Source organism: Erinaceus europaeus, chromosome 4 (assembly GCF_950295315.1).
Source record: "Erinaceus europaeus chromosome 4, mEriEur2.1, whole genome shotgun sequence".
NCBI classification, from domain to species: Eukaryota; Metazoa; Chordata; class Mammalia; order Eulipotyphla; family Erinaceidae; genus Erinaceus; species Erinaceus europaeus.
The window spans coordinates 31,597,707-31,619,537 of NC_080165.1; the positions used below are offsets into that span (position 1 = coordinate 31,597,707).

Below are 21,831 nucleotides of genomic sequence, written 5' to 3' on the forward strand. Positions count from 1 at the left end.
AGTTGATGAACTTCAGTTTTGAGGACTGTCATGGCAGAAATGGGGATGAGTAAATAGGCTCAGATCATGTACTTACCACTGTCCACCTTAGGGAGTGGAGGCTGCTAGCTCATTAGCCCTCTGGGGGCAAGGTTTAACTGAATTACTTTGGCTCAGATACAACTGTCTGTCTTCCAGAGTGGAGCATCACTTTCTAGGGTCAACTTCTAGATTAGTAGATTTGTTTATGCTTTCAAATACAGATCCTTTTTTTTTTTGCTTGGCTTCAGTGTCTGAACTATGAATCCACTGCTCCTGTAGACCATTTTCCCCCCATTTTTGTTGCCCTTGTTGTTATTGCACAGGACAGAGAGAAATTGAGAGAGAAGAGGAAGACAGAGAGGGAGAGAGAAAGATAGACACCTGTAGACCTGCTTCACCGCTTGTGAAGCGACCCCCCCCCCCCCACACACACACACAGGGAGCTGGGGGCTCCAACCAGGATCCTTACTGGGGTCCTTACATCTCACACCATGTGCACTTAACCCACTGCGCTACTGCCTGGCCCCACAAATACTTATCTTAAAGATAGAGGTGAGAAATTACGCTCAATTCTGGATTGCCTATTATAAGCTTTTCTTAAGATTCTTCTAGACATGAACTTGAAATTAAGTGAATGATACTGCTAGATCAAATTTTATATGCAGACTACTAGTCCCTTAGTCTTATTATATTTTAAAGCAACTTTCATACAGTTTTTTTTACAAAAGATATTTATATATATGATTAAAATGCACTTAAGCATACTCAAATTTTATTTTATTTGCATTTTCTTTTTTATTTCCTTTATAGAGGGATTGCATATTCTATGCCTGCCCCATCACTGTTTTTTTTTTCATTTACATGATTTTCTCCCCTTTATTGGAGATTGTTTAACAGTGAATGCAATAGTTTATACATGCATAGAATTTCTCAGTTTTCCACATAACAGTACAACCCCCAGTAGGTCCTCTGTCATCCTTTTCCAGGACCTATACCCCCCTACACACACACACACACACACACACACACACACACACACACACACACACACACACACACACACACACCAGAGCCTTTTACTTTGGTTCACCAAAGTAAATTTTCAAATGTGTTCTCTGCGTCTCCCAGAGAGAGGATCAGTGGATCCTGGACCAACTTTCTCATTAAAAGACTTAGAGGGGGAGTCGGGCTGTAGCACAGCGGGTTAAGCACAGGTGGCGCAAAGCACAAGGACAGGCATAAGGATCCCGGTTCGAACCCCGGCTCCCCACCTGCAGGGGAGTCGCTTCACAGGTGGTGAAGCAGGTCTGCAGGTGTCTATCTTTCTCTCCTCCTCTCTGTCTTCCCCTCCTCTCTCCATTTCTCTCTGTCCTATCCAACAACGACAACAACAATAATAACTACAACAATAAAACAACAAGGGCAACAAAAAGGGAATAAATAAATAAAATAAATATATAAAAAAAAAAGACAGATGAGAGAGAAGAGGAGTTATACCAGTGTCCTGCTCCACTGTATGTGGGACTTCCTCTAGTGTTTTGGCACTCCCCCATGGTACCGGAGCATGAACCTAGGCCCTTGTGCATGGTAAGTTGTGTTCCCCTCTGGCTAAGCTGCTTCCTGACCCTCACATTTTGATTTTTATCGAATGAATAAAGGATGATTTCATATTTGGATAGATTTCATAAAGTATTAACTTAGCCTATTTAAATCTTTTTTGTTTCTATTATTGGTGCTATTTCTGTACTTTATTGATATTTTCCTGCCTTATGAATCTAATTAAGATTTATATTATGAGATATCAGCTAATGAATAGACAGTAAATTCTGTGCACATACAAACATAGGCTTCGTAATGTATAGTAATAGTTTGCTATCATATTTATTGCACTGGGTACTCTAGTACCCATTTTTCTAATAACAACATCTAAAATACATTTAAAAATTTTTTCTCCCCCAACAGAAGTAAATTTCCCCAGAAGGACCTAGAAATGCTGTTCCCTGGAATGAGTGCTGATTTTACAAGTGAGAATTTTTCAGCCGCCTGGTACTTGATAGAAAACCACTCAAATACCAGGTTAGTGGATGTTGGGCTGTCAACTGAATGGGTTCACTGGGATATGGCTAACAGAATCACAGTAATGTAAGGGTTTGGTTTGGTTCTGCCACTTGGACTTCCTTTGACTTGGTAAGCTCATTGAGGGTATGTATCCTTAATTACAATATAAGCTGATTATTTAGTCATGCTATTTTTTAACTTCAGACTGTTGTCATGTTTCTGTATGTTTCATTCCTTATGCAAACTATTAAGACTTTCTAGTAGGTAAGAAGTTGAAACCTTTTTGATTTTTTTTTTTTTTTTTTGTGCCTCCAGGGTTATCACGGGCTCGGTGCCAGCACTACGAATCCACTGCTCCTGGAGGCTATTTTTCCCATTTTTGTTGGACAGGACAGAGAGAAATCGAGAGAGAGGATGGGACAGAGAGGAAGAGAGAAAGATAGACACCTGCAGACCTGCTTCACCGCTTTTGAAGTGACCTTCCTGCAGATGGGGAGCCAGGGGCTCAAACTGGGATCCTTAAGCCAGTCCTTGAGCACTTAACCCACTGAGCTATTGCCCAGCCCCCAGCTTTTTGCTTTTATTGGCTACATATTTTATTGCTATTTATCTGTACTAAGATAGTCTTAAGTGTCTTAGGCATAATGCATTATCTTATTTCTTTGATGCTTAGAACTCAGACATTGTTTCATTTCAGTTTTGAACAGCTCAAAATGGCAGTCACCAACCTGAAGAGACAGGCCAACAAGAAGAGTGAAGGCAGTCTGGCATATGTGAAAGGGGGTCTCAGTACTTTCTTTGAAGCACAGGATGCCCTCTCAGGTAAGCTGAGCCATCTGCTGGGGCTTCCACAGTGGAAACCTGACACTGTGCTTGTGGAGTGTTTACAGGGTGTGATATTTGGTCTGTATTTATAAAAGTAGAGATCTAAAATGTGCTGTAAATATTTGTTGCAGAGTAGATTAGAATCTCTTTGAAGATCTGGTACTTTAAATATTTGTCTCTGAGACTTTCGTTGATCCATTATGCATGTGTGAAATAAGAAACTACTTTGCCTTTCTAGGATGCCCAATAACCAGGGCTGATAAGAAATTAAATCTTAAAGGGTACATTTTTAGAATTAAAAAAAACCTTTTGTACTTAGCAGTATCTTACACATGTGAGCAATTCTAGAAATGTGATTCATTCTGTAATCTAGAAAGGATTGATGATACTGTACTATCTTTTTTAAAAAAAATATTCCCTTTTTGTTGCCGTTGTTATTGTTGTTGTTATTGATGTCATTTAAAAATATTTATTTATTCCCTTTTGTTGCCCTTGTTTTATTGTTGTAGTTATTGATGTTGTCGTTGTTGGGTAGGACAGAGAGAAATGGAGAGAGGAGGAGAAGACAGAGAGGGGGAGAAAAAGATACCTGCAGACCTGTTTCACCACTTGTGAAGCGACTCCCCTGTAGGTGGGGAGTTGGGGTCTCGAATGGGGCTCCTTATACCGGTCCTTGTGCTTTGCCCCACTTGCGCTTAACCCACTGTGCTACTGCCCAACTCCCTAGATATATTGTACTATTTTTTGTGGCCACCACCCACCAGCTTCCTACAAATATATTTAAGTTTGTTGTCCAGCAACTTTTATATGTGAGAGAAATTGTGTTAGATAGAAGAGCTTTAAACATTTCAGGGAATGATGTTGTGTAGATTTAATTTTTTTCCTACAGCTACGTTTAATAGAAATAGAATTACTATTTATCTAGTAAAGAGTTGTAGTATTAAAAATTAAATCAATTCTTTTATAAAACAAAGACCTATAATAAATTCCCTGTGTAGTTAAGTAGATCCAATTTTCATTGTTGACTAAGGAGCACACTATTTTTCATATTTTTAATACTTTTTTATTAACCTGTTTTTTTTAATATACAGATATCTCTTTATTATCTTTAAAAACCATCTCCTCAGGACCAAACATCAATATTTAACTTTTGACAGAATAAATAGGCATTGGATTTGTTCTTTCCTTGACGCTAAGGGTTAGATTTTTAAAGGAATGAAATGTGAACACTTAGGAAAGAGAAAAGTTAGATAATCTTTCACAAGTAATTTCTGAAAGTTTGCCTTCTCTTTTCATTCTTTCTCCTGTTAATACTTTCTCTAAACTACCAACAGTTGCTGTACTATACTAGTGATAGAAACTTGAGCAGATGAAAACTGAGGTGCTTTTTTCCTGTCTCTCTCTGTCTGTCTCTCTCTCTCTCTTTCTGTTTTGTTCCAGAGCACTGCTCAGCTCTGGCTTACGGTGGTGCCGGTGATTGAATCTGGGGCCTTGGAACGTCAAGACATGAGTTTTTTACATGCTCTCTCCCCCACCTGAGTTTAATATTATTAAGTATTATCAGTTGAAATTTATTAGTATGCCTAATAGCTATGCAAATTATTACTTTCCATGTGTGGCTAATAGTTTTCATAAATCACTGTAACTAAGATTCACTTAACAAAAATATATATTTTCTCTCCACCCTATTTTTAAAAATATGTGTCTCTGTAAACATATATAGTATGTCTTTGTTTTTGCTCCTATAAATAGTTTCACATGTGACTGATTTTGAGAAATTTTATTTGGTGTTTTAAATTTATCTAGTCTCAAAACATTAACCTTGAAATATTATAGGTTATTTATTTATTTATTTATTTCTAAGAGCACTGCCAGCTCTGGTTTATAATGATGCAGGGGGTTGAACCTGAGACTTTGGAGCCTTAGGCATGAGAATCTCTTTGCATAGCCATTTTGTACTCTCCCCTGCTCACTCTTGGTAATTTAAAGTTTAACAAAGATAATGCTGACAACGACTAATAAATAAATGACTGTATGATGTATAGAAGATGATTTTAATAATAAAATATACTGTGGAAAATCTTATACTTAAGTAATAAATGCAAGCTACGCATAATTCCATTGTATAGAATTACAATAACACCTTGATGCATGCCGCTTTAGCCCTTAGCTTGCATAGGTATATAGCCTATAATTAGAATTACTTTATATATAGTTTTGTATGATAGAGATTTCTTTTGCTCTTGTAGGTAGTCATTTTAATATGAAATTCCGTTTACTTGTAGCTCTTCAGAAAAATTTCAGACTATAGTCTTAAGTAAAATTGACCTGCTGGTTTTCAAAAATGTTTTTGTCCAGATATTGTTATCATATTTAGAATTATATGCATCTATATATGCATGCCGTATGATATAGGCTATGTAGATTAGGAATTATATGTGACAGTGTGAAAGAGCTAATACATAAAGTTGCTTGCTCTGATAATTCATTTTACTTTTCTATGGTGGAAAAATTGCACATGCGCAGAATGTGTACAGCTGAACAGCCACCCCTCCTATCTGTCACCTGAACTAGCAGTTGTTAATATTTTCTATATTTGTCTTTGAGTCTGGTTTGATAGTGTTTTGCTTCTTCAAACAGTATGGCATTTCTCTCCTGTATCCTTTGTGAATCCCACCAAATAAGGGAGGGCTTGTTAATCTAACCATAGCGCCATTATCACAGCTGGCAAGCCACAACACTTCATCAGTTTCATTAAATACCCAGATCATATTCAGGTTTCTCCATTACCTTCTAACTTTTTTTTCTTTTCACTAATTGGCTTGTTAAAAATATTATTTAAATAAGGTCAAGGCATTTCAGTTGACTTAAAATTCTCAAGTGTTTCTAAATTAGAACCATTTCCTTCCCTTTATCTCTCATGTTACTGATTTGCTGAAAACATTTTGCTATTTGTCCTCTAGAATATCTTGTAGTCTGTATTTCTCCTATTATCATTTAGCTTATTTTTCTCTCCTTTGTAGTGTTTAGACTTACCTGTTTGGACACTAGATAAAATTCAGTTTCAACACCATTGGCCACACACTGTACTGTGTACTTCCTGTTTTATCTCACCAAGTGGCCATTAATGTCTGATTGTTTCTTCTATACAATGACTATGATGGATATGTGGGTTCAGGTGGGCTGGGCACTGGGTGATTTATATATAAGTATTGTGGGTGTGGGTTTGTGTATAAATCTGAAATTTTTACTTTCTTTTTAAAAAAATATTTATTCCCTTCTGTTGCCCTTGTTTTATTGTTGCAGTTATTATTGATGTTGTTGTTGTTAGATAGGACAGAGAGAAATGAAGAGAGAAGGGGAAGACAGAGAGGGGGAGAGAAAGATAGACACCTGCAGACCTGCTTCACTGCCTGTGAAGTGACTCTCCTGCAGGTGGGGAGCCGGGGGCTCGAACTGGGATCCTTACGCAGGTCCTTGCGCTTTGCACCACGTGTGCTTAACCTGCTGCGCTACCTCCTGACTCCATGAAATTTTTACTTCCTATATTTCATTTTGACTTGGTTCCCTTCTGAAATTTATTGTCTTATCTCATTTTTAAAATCTTTTCAACACTGTGTTATAAATTTCAAGTTGTTTAACTTTATTTTCATTTTTAAGTTCAGTTAATTTTTGTGTTCTGCTTCACTTATTTTATTGTGATACCTTTTTAGGTCCCTTGAAAATTCGAAATCTTAATTTTTCTCTTCTGTTAGTCTGTAATTGATTTTTGTTTTTAAATTTTCTAGTATATTAGCATTGTGAAAAGTGTGTTTTTAATTTATTATTTTTTTTAATTATTGGGTAGAGACAGAGCAGTTGAGAGGGGAGGTGGAGGTAGGGAGGGAAAGAGACAGAGAGACACAGGCAGCCCTGCTTCACTACTTGTGAAGCTTTTTCCCTGCAGGTAGGAATCAGGGGCTTGAACCTGGACCCTTGGCACTGTAATATGTATGCTGAAGCAGGTGTGCTACCTCTTGGCACCATGATTTTTTGTAACATATGTCAGTTTTCAGTAACAGTATAAAATATGTAAAAAAGAGGGAGCCTTGTATTCTTCAGGACATGCTATTGTTATATTATTAATATCCTCTCGGTTACATTATTTGTAATAAATTAGAAAGATCTTGGGAATCGGGCGGTAGCGTGGTGGGTTAAGCACATAGTGGCACAAAGCGTAAGGACCGGCTAAGGATTCCAGTTCGAGCCCATGGCTCCCCACCTACAGGGGAGTCACTTCACAGGTGGTGAAGCAGATCTGTAGGTGTCTATCTTCCTCTCCCCCTCTGTGTTTTCCCCTCCACTCTCCATTTCTCTATGTCCTATCCAACGACGACAACAATAGTAACTACAACAATAAAAAACAACTAGGGCAACAAAAAAGGAGTAAATAAATAAATATTATAAATTAGAAAGATCTTAAATTTTTTGTCAGTTTTTCCTTTTGTAAGTAAAACATACTTTGTGTAACTATAAATGACTTTTATTCTTTTGATGTTGATGCTGTATTATATAATATAGTGTTGCTTAAATTGACTGGGATAGTTTCTGAGAAATGAGTTGGTAGGTGATTTCATTCTTTCACTAATGCTGCAGCATAAATAGTATAGCCACAATCTAGACTGTGGTATACAGTATTGGAACCACTGTCATGATGGCATGTCACTGATTAAAATGACACTAAGAAGAGACATATGCCTATTATAACTGCCAAATTAGGAACAGTCCCCAACTTGCCCCTCGGTTTTGATAATTTGTTAAATAGACTCACAAAAACCCCTGAAAGTTTTTGGATGCACAGTTAATGTTTCTTAGAAAAGATACACATTAAAATCCGCCAAGGGAAAACATGTCTGGGACAACATCCAAGAAATTTTCACTCTGGAACTTCCAGGTGTCCTGTCAAAGTGGAGTAATGGACAGCATTGGTTTCCATGGTAACAGCATGGGACAGTAGGCATACAGTATTCTCAACCAACGCGCCTCTCTTAAGCTTTGTGTTCAGGCTTATCTGTTTGTTTATATTTTATGTGGTGCTAAGGAGTGATCTGAGGGCTCTCGTATGTGCAGTTACTGCCAAGCGACTTTTCTGGCTCAATTTAATTTTCATTCTGTTTAATTAGAGGTGTAAAGAGATAAAGGAGAGAAAAATACCTAGGGATCACCTTATCATCCAGAGAGTTTCTTTTTTGCCTGACATAACTGACCTCCTAATGTTGACCTCAGTGTGTTTGTTTTCTTATATAATATCCTGCAGAAATACCCGCGCGGCACTATACTTCCCTTCTCCATGGCAGTCACCCCTGTTGTTCTTGACCACACCTCTTGCATTTTAGACAAGCTGTGGCTTCTTAACCAGTTACTATTCATACTGGTCATCGTAGTTCATGGTTTATTCTTAAGGAGCTTCACAACATTATCTGAGAAACATATGGCTTCTCAGTTTGATAGTCTGATGATGACCATTTCCTTGGCTGCCCCTTGAGTTTGTCACCTGTATAGTCACTTGTTTTTGTTTTTTTAAATATTTATTTATTTATTCCCTTTTGTTGCCCTTGTTGTTTTATTATTATAGTTATTACTGTTATTGATGTTGTAGTTGTTGGATAGGACAGAGAGTAATGGAGAGAGGAGGGGAAGACAGAGAGGGAGGCGAGAAAGAGACACCTGCAGACCTGCTTCATTGCCTGTGAAGTGGCGCCCCTGCAGGTCCTTGTGCTTTGCACCACCTGTGCTTAACCTGCTGTGCTACCACCCAACTCCCAGTCACTTGGTTTCTGGCATTGCCGCAACTGTGGACCCAGGCTTAGGCTGGGGAAACAGCACTGAAGGTTCCAAACTCCAGCACCACCATAAGCCAGAACTGAGCAGTGCTAAGAAAGAGAGAGAGAGAGAGAGAGAGAGAAAGAGAGAGAGAGAGAGAGAGAGAGAGAGAAGGAAAGGAAAGGAAAGGAAAGGAAAGGAAAGGAAAGGAAAGGAAAGGAAAGGAAAGGAAAGGAAAGGAAAGGAAAGGGGAAAAGAAAACACCTGTTGCTTTGGACATGATTACCCTCTCACTTCCATATGATTCTCCTTGTTGCTTATACTAGGTAGTGTGACTTATGATTGAGTTGTTAACACAGCCTGTTTTAAATGTCTGTGGATGTATGAAGATAACTTAGCCAAGTGTATACTTTAGGAGTCATTCACTTAAGTGAGAATTTATTTATTTATTTATTTACTTACTTACTTACTTCATAGCACAACTCAGCTGTGGATTATGGTGATGTTAAGCATTGAACCTGGAACTTCAGAGCCTCAAGCTGTTGCACTACTGATGGTGCTATCTCCCTGGTCCTTTAGACCTGTTAGTCTTGTTAGGTAGTTCTAATTATTTGCTTATTGTTTCCTCCACACACACACTGTAACTCAAGGAAAAAATTCACAGATCACTTAACCAATTTAAATTTAACTCCTATATGATTTCTAGATAACCTGATAGAGTAAACAGTATATACAAATTGAATGTTTGAAGTAGTTTTCATAAATTTAAATTATTCATACATCTCATCCCTTGACACATCTAACCCCTTATGGTTTCCTGCTTTTGCTGTCCTTAGAGGCTGTTGTATATGGTACATTAGGCAGAAACCTGTGTTACGCAGACCAGGAGCTATGCCAGGCTCCATTTTTCAAGGACTATTAGAGAGAGAGAATCTGATAGACACCTTGTGTGGCCCATCAAGCATCTATTTATTTACTCTCTGGTTCTCTATCAGAATAGTTTGTCAGTCTTGTCTCCCAAGGTCAGCAGTAACATGTAGAGGTTAGAGTGTGTTGAACTCGGTGTGCCTGAGAGTCCTCCCAGGCACTGTACATAAAAACACGTACATGCATGCACACACATCATTTCTCAGGGCCTCACTTAATAATGGCACTAGATACGTGTGCAGACAGATATGATGTATTTTAAAATAGAAAAGACCAAATTTGATGTCCACATTATTGCAGAGTTAAGTCAAATAAAACAGTCAATTCCAGTGAATCAATCACCAGCCTTTCTCTAAACGATTTTTCTTTGAATAGAATGTTTATACATACTTTTTTTATTTCCCAAAGATAAGTCTGTGATATTCAACTGCTTCACATATTTAAGTTTTAATAGATTAGAAAAAACAACAAACCTGTGATCATGTACCATGTTGCTTATTGAGTTATACTATTTAAAAAATGTTTTCAGAGAAAATAAAAGGTCAAGTGAACCAGACATTGGGTTATTTGGTTTAATTTTCTGGAAAATAGGATTGCTTTTATCAGATCCCAGTGTCTCTTGGTCCTCATGCTTGGCTGACAGCTTGACAGTGGCTCTGCTGTGGTGGAGATGGGTGGCAGGAAGCTGCTTTGTCAGCAACGAACGGGCTGTAAACTGAGCTGGGGGAGCCAGGCTCACCTCCTCTTGACCTGCCGATCAGTGGTGGCCTTTTTTTCAGCAACAGAAAATTTGACTGCGTGATTTCTTTTAATGATAATGTTGACTTAGAAAGTGGTAGTAAAGGCAGGGCTACTGTAGGATGTGGTATTATTTACAAAGCCTGCTTAATGAAATGCAGTGCATGCCAGGTATCCTTTTGTAGCCAGGATTGTCAGCACATCATAGAAACACTGAAACCAACAGCTTGAGCAAATTTGCTTGTTATAGCACATGGACATCTTTTAGTTTCTCTTTAGTATTTAAAGACGTTTTCTCATCTTTTTTTCCTTGAAGATTTGGAGTGCTTTTGCATTTTATGTAACAAGATCAAATTAACCTTTAACTTTGATACACGGAAACATTTTATGTCACCGTCATGACATAGTCCACACTTGAAACTTTAAAGAAATAACTTTATTTTTACTCCTAACTCTGTCAACATAATTAAAGTGATGGACTTCTTTTTTCCAAATGTATTTTCTTTCGGAAGTATACTTCTTCATAATAGAAATAAGTCAGCTCATCATAGATTTAGGTTGCTTTAAAAGAAAAATACAAAAAAAGAATAAAAATAAGCATTAGAGGTGGGGGAAATAGCATAATGGTTATGCAAAGAGACTTTCATGCTTGAGGCTCCAAAGTCCCAGGTTCTATCCCTTATACCACCATAAACGAGAGGTGAGCAGTGCTCAGAGGGAAAAAGAGAGAGATAGAAGAGAGAGAAAAAGAAAAAAAAGAGAGAAAGAACTATTGGGTTGTCAGAAAAATCTCAACAGATTTTTACACAGAAAAATAAAAAGGTCATTACTTTTTTGACAACACAATAATTAAGAGAAATATAGTAATAAATGTTATGTATATTTATAATGCATTTGAGCACTTAATTTGAGCCAGAGTATTCTTTTATACTTATTTTTAGATATTGTTTTCTTTTTAATACAGTCACATAACATCTAACTTTTCTGAATGTCCTTCACTGCCCCTGCCTTATTTTTCATTTTTTATTAGTGATTTACAAAATTATGAGATAAGAGGAGTGTAATTCCACACTGTTCCCACCACCTGAGTTCTATGTTCCATTCCTTTTATTAAAAACTGTAGTAGTTCTCCCAAGGTCATGATACAGATTGACTATTATTTCTGTAACTATCTATATATCCATTTGCCCTCCCCTCCCCCCAAGGTCCTTCCTTCTCTTCCTTTCTAAGTCACAGCTACATTTATTGCCACTCCCAAATGTCTTCTTCTCTAGGACTATGAACCAAAATTATTTATGGGTTGCAGAAGGTGGAAGTTCTAGCTTCTGTAATTGCTTTTCTGCTGGACATGGGCATTGGCAGGTTAATCCATATTATGGTCTTTCTATCTTTCCCTGTGGGGTAGGGATCTGGAGTGGTCACGTCGCAGAGCTAAGTGATGAGGTTATCTGCCCCGGGAGGTCAGGATGGAATCATAGTAGCATCTGCAACTTGGTAGCTGAAAGGCAGTAAGATATAAAGCAGGACAAAATGTTTAATAAATCAGGAACCAAAAAGTAGGAATAGAGCAGATGAGAATAGGGATTTTAGGATTAAAGAAGGTATGTTCCAATGGGCCCATGACTTTAGTAATTTTGGCTTGAGCTTGATCGCTAAAGTGCACATGGCCTAACAATATTATCTGGGAAGACAGTATCAGAGTTGAGAATAGAACTAGAAAGCTGGGTTAGGGCAGAGAGCAGTTCTCAAACTTGAAGAAAGTATATAAATGCAGTTAACTATTTTGCCTATTGATTTGACCCAGGGCCCATATATATTCATATTTAGCACAGGAGCCTGTATAACATCTGAGTCTCTTGTCAGTCTGAGCTTATAGTTCATGGTCGCAGCTGGGAACATTCTAGGCTGCACTCATTTCAGGAACAATCTTCCTCAAGTATTAAGATAGGATGAGTCAGCCTCCCTTTGGACAGTGGGGAGCCCCTACTTTATAGTGAGGGCAAGGTCCTGGAGAGGCTTACAAGAGGGCTTATGATGACATTCCTTATGCAAATGACCAGTGATGGCAGAGAGAGGGATCTATTAAGGGTCTAGACCCATCATGTCTATGTGGAAATCTAAGGATTCCTCGACTAGGGCCTCAGCTGATGGTGTGGCCATATTGACCAAAAAGGCCTTCATTAAATGAGCCAATCTCCTGCCTTTATCCATCTTTTTTTTTTTAAAATCCATCTTTTGTAGCCCATTCTGTATCTGACGAGTTTAGACTTTCTCACAGTTGTTAAAGCATTGAGTGTTTTGATAGAACAACACTCTAACTTTTCTGAATGTCCTTTACTGCCCCTGCCTTATTTTTAACTTTTTTATTAGTGATTTACAAAAATTATGAGTTAACAGGAATGTAATTCCATACTGTTCCCACCACCTGAGTTTTGTGTTCCGTTCCTTTTATTAGAAACTGTAGTAGTTCTCCTAAGGTCATAATATGCATTGACTATTATTTCAGTAATAGATAGAGGCTGGGCAGGGTGCACTTGGCAAAGCACATATATCCCCACATGTAAGGACCTGGGTTTGAGCCCCTACTTCCTACCTACAGTGGGGACACTCTACTCAGACACCTCTTAGACACTGAACCAGAATTTCATTTTATTTTTAACTTTATTTCTTTAATTTGATAGGACAGAGAGAAATTGAGAGGGAAGGGGGATAGAGAAGGAAAGACAGAGAGACACTTGTAGCACTGCTTTACCTTTTGTGATACTTTCCCCCTGCAGGTGGGGACTAGGAGGCTTGAACCTCAGACCTTGTAACATGTTAAGTGTAACATGTACACTTAACCGGGTACACCACCATCCAGTCCCATTGAACCAGAATTTTCTAACCAATGAACCAAAGGGAATAGATTCTACTGTAATTGACTAAGGACATACACATATTTTTATAGACATATTTAAAATGTTTTGTTTATTTTTTAATTTTTAAAATATATTGATTTATTGCTGACAAAGAGAGAGGGGAAAGAACAGAACATCACTCTGGCATGTGCGATGCCAGTGATTGGACTCAACCAACTAAACTCCAGAGTTAAATGGATTACTTTCTGGTCTGAGAAATTCTAGCTCCCTGCTCCCCCCACCCTGCTCCAGTTTGTAACCTAGTGGATTGAAACAGAGCTTGTACGTTCCTTTAAAAAGATAATTTGATTCTCAATTTGAGTATTGAAGAATATTTAACATATACAAGTGTTTGTATTGACAGTGAAGCCTGTGGAACTACTCACTCTGCATTTGAATTTTTGATAGATCAACTTATGTAAAAGAACCTTAGGTGTTTGAGTAGCTAATGTTTGGAGAGAGAAGATTCTTTTTATTTTCAACTGAATGCGGTTTATTATTGACATGACAAGTCAGTTAATTCTCATTTAATCTGTAGGAACAGAGAAATAGTTTAAGTCTGTTGCTTGTGCAAGATGTACAATTTCAGATAAAGGTGTTTTGTTCTGGGTTAGACTGCTTGAGTTCAAATTTGATGTCTATTTTTGTGGTCTTGGTTAACTTTTTTACTTTTACTGGGCCATGGTGTCCTTTTTATGAAATGAAAATCATTTAAGGAACATACATCATTGGCTTTTTAACAAGATGCACAGTGTGCATTAGAAATTACTGTAGTGCTTCACTTATTTTTCTTAGTTTTATAATTTCATTTATTTACATGATGAATTTCGATGACTGATTTATTTTCAAGTCATCACTTATTATTTTTCTTAGTTTTATAATTTCATTTATTTACATGATGAATTTCAATGACTGATTTATTTTCAAGTCATCATCTATTTCTTTTTTTATTATCTTTGTTTATTGGATAGAGACAACCAGAAATTGAGAGGGAAGTGAGAGATAGGAGGGAGACAGAGAGACACCTGCAGCCCTGCTTCAGCACTTGTGAAGCTTTCCCTCTGCAGGCGGGGACCAGGGACTCGAACCTGGGTCCTTGTGCATGGTAACGTGTGTTCAACCAGTTGTGCCACCACCCGGCCCCTAAGTCATCATCTATTTTTATAGAAGACAATATACAGTTATATGAATGCTACACTTATTTGAAATTTTTCCATTGACTGTGGTTCTTATAATCTCGTATGAAGGAATGTCAGTATATCTTCATTTTACACATTTTAAGCAAATATTTAGGCACACAACCATATTTAGGTGAAATAATTATTGATTGTGGGAATGAAAAGATGTTGCATATTCTGTAGAAGGTGTTTGTATTGTTGGAAATTTCCTGAACTACATATTTGCTACTTACAGTGATTCAGATACATGGTTTTTAGGCATAGCAGGGGTTGACAAACCTTAGTTGGCAACATCTGGTCACTTCTAGGAGAAATTAGAAATAGTAAGTCTTGTATCTGATTTGGTGAACCAGGTATCTATTACATGTGTGTGCACTGGACACTGTGCTAGGAATTGTCTCTAAAATCCTGGGAAGAACATTCATGGGGAAATGAGAAACTGTACTGGTGTGCCAACAACGGCACTATAACCCCGTACAGTAGGCAGAACCACAAAGCAAGAGTCAAGGATCCGGGAGAGCTTCCTAGATCACTTAGAAAACAGGCTTGGCAAAGGGGCCAGGCAGTGGTGCACCTGGTTAAGTGCACACATTACAGTGCACAAGGATCTGAGTTCAAGCCCCTGGTCCCCACCTTCAGGGGACAGCTTCACAAGTGGTGAAGCAAGTCTGCAGGTATCGCTCTGTCTCTTTCCCTATCTCCCTTCCTCTCAATTTCTGTATTCCTCTGTCTAATAACAATAAATAAAAAATTAAAAAGTGAAAATAATACTGAATTTAAAAATTAAGATCATAAAAAATTAACCATAGTAACAATAATGAATTTTTTTTTTTTTGCCTCCAGGCTTATCACTTGGGCTCTGCCTGTGCTATGAATCCACTGCTCCTGGAGGTTATTTTTTCCATTTTGTTGCCATCATTGTTAGATAAGACAGAAAGAAATAGTGAGAGGAGGAGAAGACAAGAAGGGGAGAGAAAGATAGACAAGAGCAGACCAGCTTCACTGCTTGTGCGGCTACCCCCCTGCAAGTGGGGAACTGAGGGCTTGAACCAGGATACTAATGCTGATCCTTGCACTTTGTGCCAGCCACATGGACTTATCCCGCTGTGCTACCGCCCAGTCCCCTGGAGTTTCTTTATTGACTTTGCTAGTTTCTTTATTGACTTTGCTCCCAACCAAGCCTTAATCATCCTCATTCTGATATAATACTTACTGAATACCTATAATGGATCATTAAATATATTGTTTGCTTTATTTTTGTAAGTACTTATGATCACAATTCTAGTAATGTTTAATGTGCTAATCTTATTATGCTACAGTTTTGACTTTGAAATTCCATTTGATCATTTACTTTGAAAATTGTCTTACTGTTTTATAAGTGTAGCTGACTTACAATCTTTAAAACCTTCCCCGTGCATGACTGTAGAGAAAACTCTCCAGGTAGAATGCTTGAATTGCCATGCGCACACCCTAGGTCCAAGACCCAACACCACATGGGAGGTCCCATGGCTGTGGAGGACATTCTGGTGTTGTGATGTCTCTACCTCATTATGCTCTTTTTGTCTATCTGAATGAAAAGTCATCTGTATGTTGATAAAGTCACTCTTACGTGAGTTCTGCTCCCATCAAAAACAAAAAAAGTAAAATAAACAAACAAAAATCTACCTCGCCATTTCAGTGGGTAAAGCAGTTTTTTTTAAATCTCTTTATTTGTTTATTATTGGATAGAGAGAGAGAGAAATTTAGAGGGGGGAGAGAGGATAAAGAAGAAAAAAGACAGAGACACCTGTAGCACTGCTTCACACTCATGAAGCTTTCCTCCTGCAGGTGAGAACCACGGCCTTGAACCCAGGTCCTGTGCACTGTAAAGTGTGCACTTAACCAGGTGCACTACCACCTGGCCCTATAAAAAAGTTTTTCAATACAAATTTTTATGTGATTTCTGAGTAGTCTTGATCAGACATCAGTAAGACATAAATAGTAGAAAAAACCTTTAGTATAATTGTATACCCACAATTGTTAATAGTAGTAGATGTTACTTGATCTTTTGGGGGAAACTCTAAGTAGTAGAATGAATAGGACATGAACAATATATATTTTCCTATTTTATGTCCCAAGACTGGAATTGAATATTTTGAGGTAGTGTTTCTCTTTGGTAAGAAGGAGAAATAAGAACGACTTTTCTTTGGCAACATGCTAAAGATACTAGTTAGGTATGCCTCCTTCTCCTTCTTCTTCTTCTTCTTCTTCTTCTTCTTCTTCTTCTTCTTCTTCTTCTTCTTCTTCTTCTTCTTCTTCTTCTTCTTCTTCTTCTTCTTCTTCTTCTTCTTCTTTTTTCTTTTAATACAACTAGTTTTGCCACTCAACATTGATGGTCAAGTGATTGATTATGTGTATTATGTACTATTATGCATTTTCGCAGTGTCTAGCTGTGAATAACATACAAATGTCTGCTGGTTACTTTGAAGATTTTGTAAGAGTTTATGCTTCCTTGCAGTAGTGAAAATAATGTAACCATTTAAAAAATCTGTTTAAAAATGTCACTTTAGTATAATGTGTTCCCACACATAAAGTGGCCTGCATTATAACTAGATTTTTTTTTTTAAGCCATCCATCAAAAACTAGAAGCGGATGGAACGGAAAAAGTAGAAGGATCCATGACGCAAAAACTGGAGAATGTTCTGAACAGTAAGTTTTCTTCGAGAATCCAAAGCTATTTATGGACTTTATAACAAGTTTTAATATAGTTCTGGGATCTGATTTCACAGAACAAGGGAGCAAGTTGCATTTTAGTATTTATTTCTAAGTAGTAATGATTAAATGAACATAATGGGGAATAAAAACATTGAAAATGAAAATATTTGTGGTTTTTATGAGAAACCATCATTTGAAAACAGGAAATTATTATTTGAAATCAAGCCAATATACTTCTTCAGTGAAACTTGCTACTTGCCTATAAATAGCATCATCCAAATAGAAAAGTTCTGAAGCAATAACCAGAATTGTCATTGACCAAAACCTAAAGAAGCATCTTCAGATGTCTGCTGAAAATAACATGGAGGAGAAGGACCCCTATCTATGGTCTTTTCATTTATTTATTCCTCCCTTGCCCTTGTTAAAAAGGATTTAAGCTAACTTCAATTTCTTCCCTTTCTTCCTCCAGTCCTCTCTTTTCCTTCCTCCTTGCTCCTTTGTGCCCTTTCCCTCTTCTCTTTACTTGTTTTGCCTAGTGTACGTGCAACTAATACTCTCCCAGGCCCCTTTATTACCCACATCATAGGAGCTTCCCCCAGTGTTATATTATTTTCCGTATGATGCCAGGGTTCACACCTGAGCTATGCATGTGGCAAAGCGTATGCCCTACCCAGTGAGCTTTCTCATCAGCCCTGAGCCTGTTTCTGAGACATTTTGTAAAAGTTATAGGCTGACGTAAATGTGTGTGTGTGTTTGTGTGTGTGTGTGTATATATATATAGAGAGAGAGAGGGGTGAGAGGAGAGAGAGAGAATTGAGAGTCCTATCTACTTCCTTTGTGTCTTTTTTCTGAGGTACTAACTTAAGCTACTTATTAGATTGGTTTGGGACAATTTTTTAAAAAAATATTTATTTTATTTATTTATTCCCTTTTGTTGCCCTTATTGTTTTATTGTTGTTGTCATTGGATAGGACAGAGAGAAATGGAGAGAGGAGGGAAAGACAGAGAGGAGGAGAGAAAGATAGACACCTGCAGACCTGCTTCACCGCCTGTGAAGCGACTCCCCTGCAGGTGGGGAGCCAGGGTTCGAACCGGGATCCTTATGCCAGTCCTTGTGCTTTGCACCACCTGCGCTTAACCCGCTGCGCTACAGCCTGACTCCCGGGACAATTTTTTTTTAAAGTAACTCTAAAGTTAGCTATGCTCTTTCACTTTTTTTCTTCTTATTTATTTATTTATATTTTATTTTATTTATAAAAAGGAAACACTGATAAAGCCGTAAGATAAGAGGGGTACAACTCCACACAATCCCCAACGCCAGAACTCTGTAACCCATCCCCTCCCTTGATAGCTTTCCTATTCTTTAACCCTCTGGGAGTATGGGCCCAAGATCACTGTGGGATGGAGAAGGTGGAAGGTCTGGCTTCTGTAATTGCTTCCCTGCAGAACATGGGCCTTGACAGGTCGATCCATACTCCAAGATTGTCTCTCTCTTTGTTTCCCTAGTGGGGAAGGGCTCTGGGGAATCAGAGCTACAGGACACATTGGTGGGATTGTCCATCCAGGGAAGTCTGGTTGGCATCATGGTAGCATCTGGAACGTGGTGGCTAAAAAGAGAGTTAACATATAAAGCCAAACAAATTTTTGACTAATCATGAACCTAATGGCTGGAATAGTTCAGATGAAGAATTAAGGGGGGTCTCCATTTTATAGATAGCTAGTAGGCATATTTTAGTTATATTCCAAAGAACCTGTGGCTATACTAGTATGTGTGCTTTTTTTTTTTTTCCTTCCTGAGCCTGAAATCTGGCATGCAGGTGGATCCAAGTTATTGTTTGAGGAGATGATGTCATGGCTGGAAAAAGGACCAGAAAGCTGGATCTGGGAAGAGAGTAGCTCCCAAATATGGGAAAGGTGTATACATATTGTTAAGTGTAAACCCTATCGATTTGATGTGATCTGGGCCCTTACTCAGTTTAGGAGCCTATGTGACCTCTGCATCCCTGTAGATCTGAGTTTACATTCTGTGGTCATGAGTAGGAACATTGTAAGCTGCCCCAATATCAGGACCAATCTTCCTCAGGTGTAGCAGAGTATGCTGTCCATCCTCCCTTCGGAGGATGGAATATTCTCTACTGTTGTTGATCCAAGTTGAGGGCAAGGTCCTATGGGGGCCCACAAAAGGGTCTTTTGTGTTGTTCCCGATAGAGATGACTGGTAACAATGGAGAACGGGATTTATTCGAGGTCTAGGCCCATCATATCTGTTTGGGAATCTCAGGACTCCCCAAGAGGGCCCCAGCTGATGGGGTGGTCTGATAGTCCCAAAACCTACATATAGACCAGGTCCCATGAGATAGACCATGTGTTCACATGTATCCATAAATTAGGGCATATATACCTGACGCAAAAATACACAATAGTGAGTCAGTATAAAAAAAAAGTTCATAATGAAATAGTGTCTAGTTAGACTTAGATACTCTCCTCACCTACTTCCTATTACACTTTCCTCACTCAGTCCAAAGCTAACCTTATCAAAGCAAGGATTGCGAAAGCTGAATAAGGGCTATAGACTGGCATACTTTAACGATGGCTCTTTCACTTCTGTAGTAAGCATTTGACTAGGAATGCCCAGAGGGATCTTCTTAGTTTAAAATTTAAGTGTAGCATGTGATTTCCCCGTGAAGTATAAACTTAAGAAACCTCACATCAGCTCTCTAGTGTTTCTGTGAATGCAAGACCATGGTTTTTAGTTAGTTTTTTGTAATCTAACTTAATTTCTTCCTAGAAACAGAACTTCCTGAGCCTTTTTGTATATATGTGTCTGTTCATGAACTGGGGGATCTTGATAAGAAAAGATTTCTAAGAAAGAAACTTACTTTTGATACAGACTTCCTTTGGTGGTAGAATTTGGGTATGTAAGATTGCAAGTCGAACCATGCTTTAAATATTTCCTCCTCTGTTTGTTATCAGAGTTGTTACTTTGCTTTGTTTTCAAACTTACTTGAAATGAATACATTCTATATTCAACCCAAATACTCACTTGCCAAAGCTGTATGTATGATAGCAAAGTCAGATATTTAAGGTCTGGGTTGGATATTTCTACTCCAGGCCCCCCCACCAAGAAATTGTCATTAAAAACTATGATATTTATGTATTACAATTTACTTTTAGAAAGTGACTTGTAAGAAAAGGCTGACATAACAAGAATGCCAACAAGAGAAAATAGCTATGTTTTAAAGTTTAGAGAAAACCACATTTCATGTGTTAACATTTTTTAAGAGTAGAAAATCTTCCCTTTGTCTGTGGTATTAAACACTGTAAGGGAAATTATTTTTCTTCTGTTACTTTGCAGCCACTAAATTTCTTCTAGCCATGCTGACATATTACTTTCCTTTAAGGCTTACTCTTTCTGAGTAAAGATGGACTTAGCACAGTTAGTTTCTTCCTTTTGAAACTTTCCTTCTGAAATGTTTGGTATGAAAACTTCCCTTTAGATATATTCATTTAGACAGACCTTTCAAGAAACTTCTATTTATTTGTTTGTTTTTAGTCTACTTGATACTCATCTTTATACCTTAGGATAATTCTTTGCTAAGTCAAGCTGTTGTTACCAGTAGTTGTTTGATACTGTCTGTGTTGAGGTACTATGTGTGGGCCAGCATGGGGGTCGTAGCTGGAAGAGGTGTGCCTCTTGCTCTGTGTGCATATCCTCTGGCCAGGTGAGTATGTCATTGTTAACTGAGACTTTAGAAACCATAAAACTGGAGTATCAGAAGAAATATAAATATAGTAAGACTATGGAAAATGTATTTTCTTTTAGAAAGGAACAAGAAATAGAGAATTGATTTAGTTTAGTTTACTGAAGTTGTTAATACAAACATCTGCATATGACTTTTGACTCTATTGCATTTAACTGCTCCTACTTAATTTAATCCCTATTAGTCTGCTGTAGACAAGAAACCTTACCAGTAATTGTTGGTTAACATGTATTTTGTGTATGTATTGTATACGGTATTACAGTAAAGTAAGTTAGAGAAAACAAAAAAAATGTCACTAAGAAAACCCAGGCAGTGATGTTCCTGGTTAAACACACAATACTACAGTGTACAAGGCCCTGGGTTCAAGCCTCTGGTCCCCACCTGCAGGGGGAAAGCTTCATGAGTGGTGAAGCAGGGCTGCAGGTGTCTTTCTGTCTTTCTCCCTCTCTGTGTCTCCATCCTTTCTCATTTTCTCTCTGTCTCTATCCAATAATAAATAAATAAATAAATAAATAGGAAAAGAAGTGCATTATGGCACTGCAAGCTAAGAATCATCTGTATATATAAATTTATATGTCTTTTTCTTGAGTTTCTTTATATGACCATTTAAATGTTCTAATGTCAGTAGTTTAAATATTTCTTTTTAAAGTTACGTTAAATGTTCATATACTTTAAGGTCCTGTAAAATTTTGTTCTTTTTTTTTTTTCTTTTTTTAAAAAATATTTTTTTATTTATTCCCTTTCTGCATTTGTTGTTTTTTTATTGTAGTTATTATTGTTGTTGTCATTGTTGGGCAGGATAGAGAGAAATGGAGACAGGAGGGGAAGACGGAGAAGGGGAGAGAAAGATAGACACCTGCAGACCTCCTTCATCGCCTGTGTGCTCAAACCAGGGGATCCTGGATCCTCATGCTGGTCCTTGCGCTTTGCG

At 37.8% G+C, this 21,831-nt stretch overlaps 1 protein-coding gene across 1 annotated transcript in view; it reads left to right on the forward strand.

Moving 5' to 3' along the window:
- EXOC2 (exocyst complex component 2) overlaps positions 1 to 21,831 on the forward strand; it is a 182,056-nt gene that overhangs the window by 40,628 nt on the left and 119,597 nt on the right. The window contains exons 5-7 of the mRNA XM_060189160.1: positions 1,984 to 2,097; positions 2,777 to 2,901; positions 17,054 to 17,134. Of these exons, the coding sequence (XP_060045143.1) occupies positions 1,984 to 2,097; positions 2,777 to 2,901; positions 17,054 to 17,134 (320 nt within the window). The remainder of the gene's footprint in view (positions 1 to 1,983; positions 2,098 to 2,776; positions 2,902 to 17,053; positions 17,135 to 21,831) is intronic.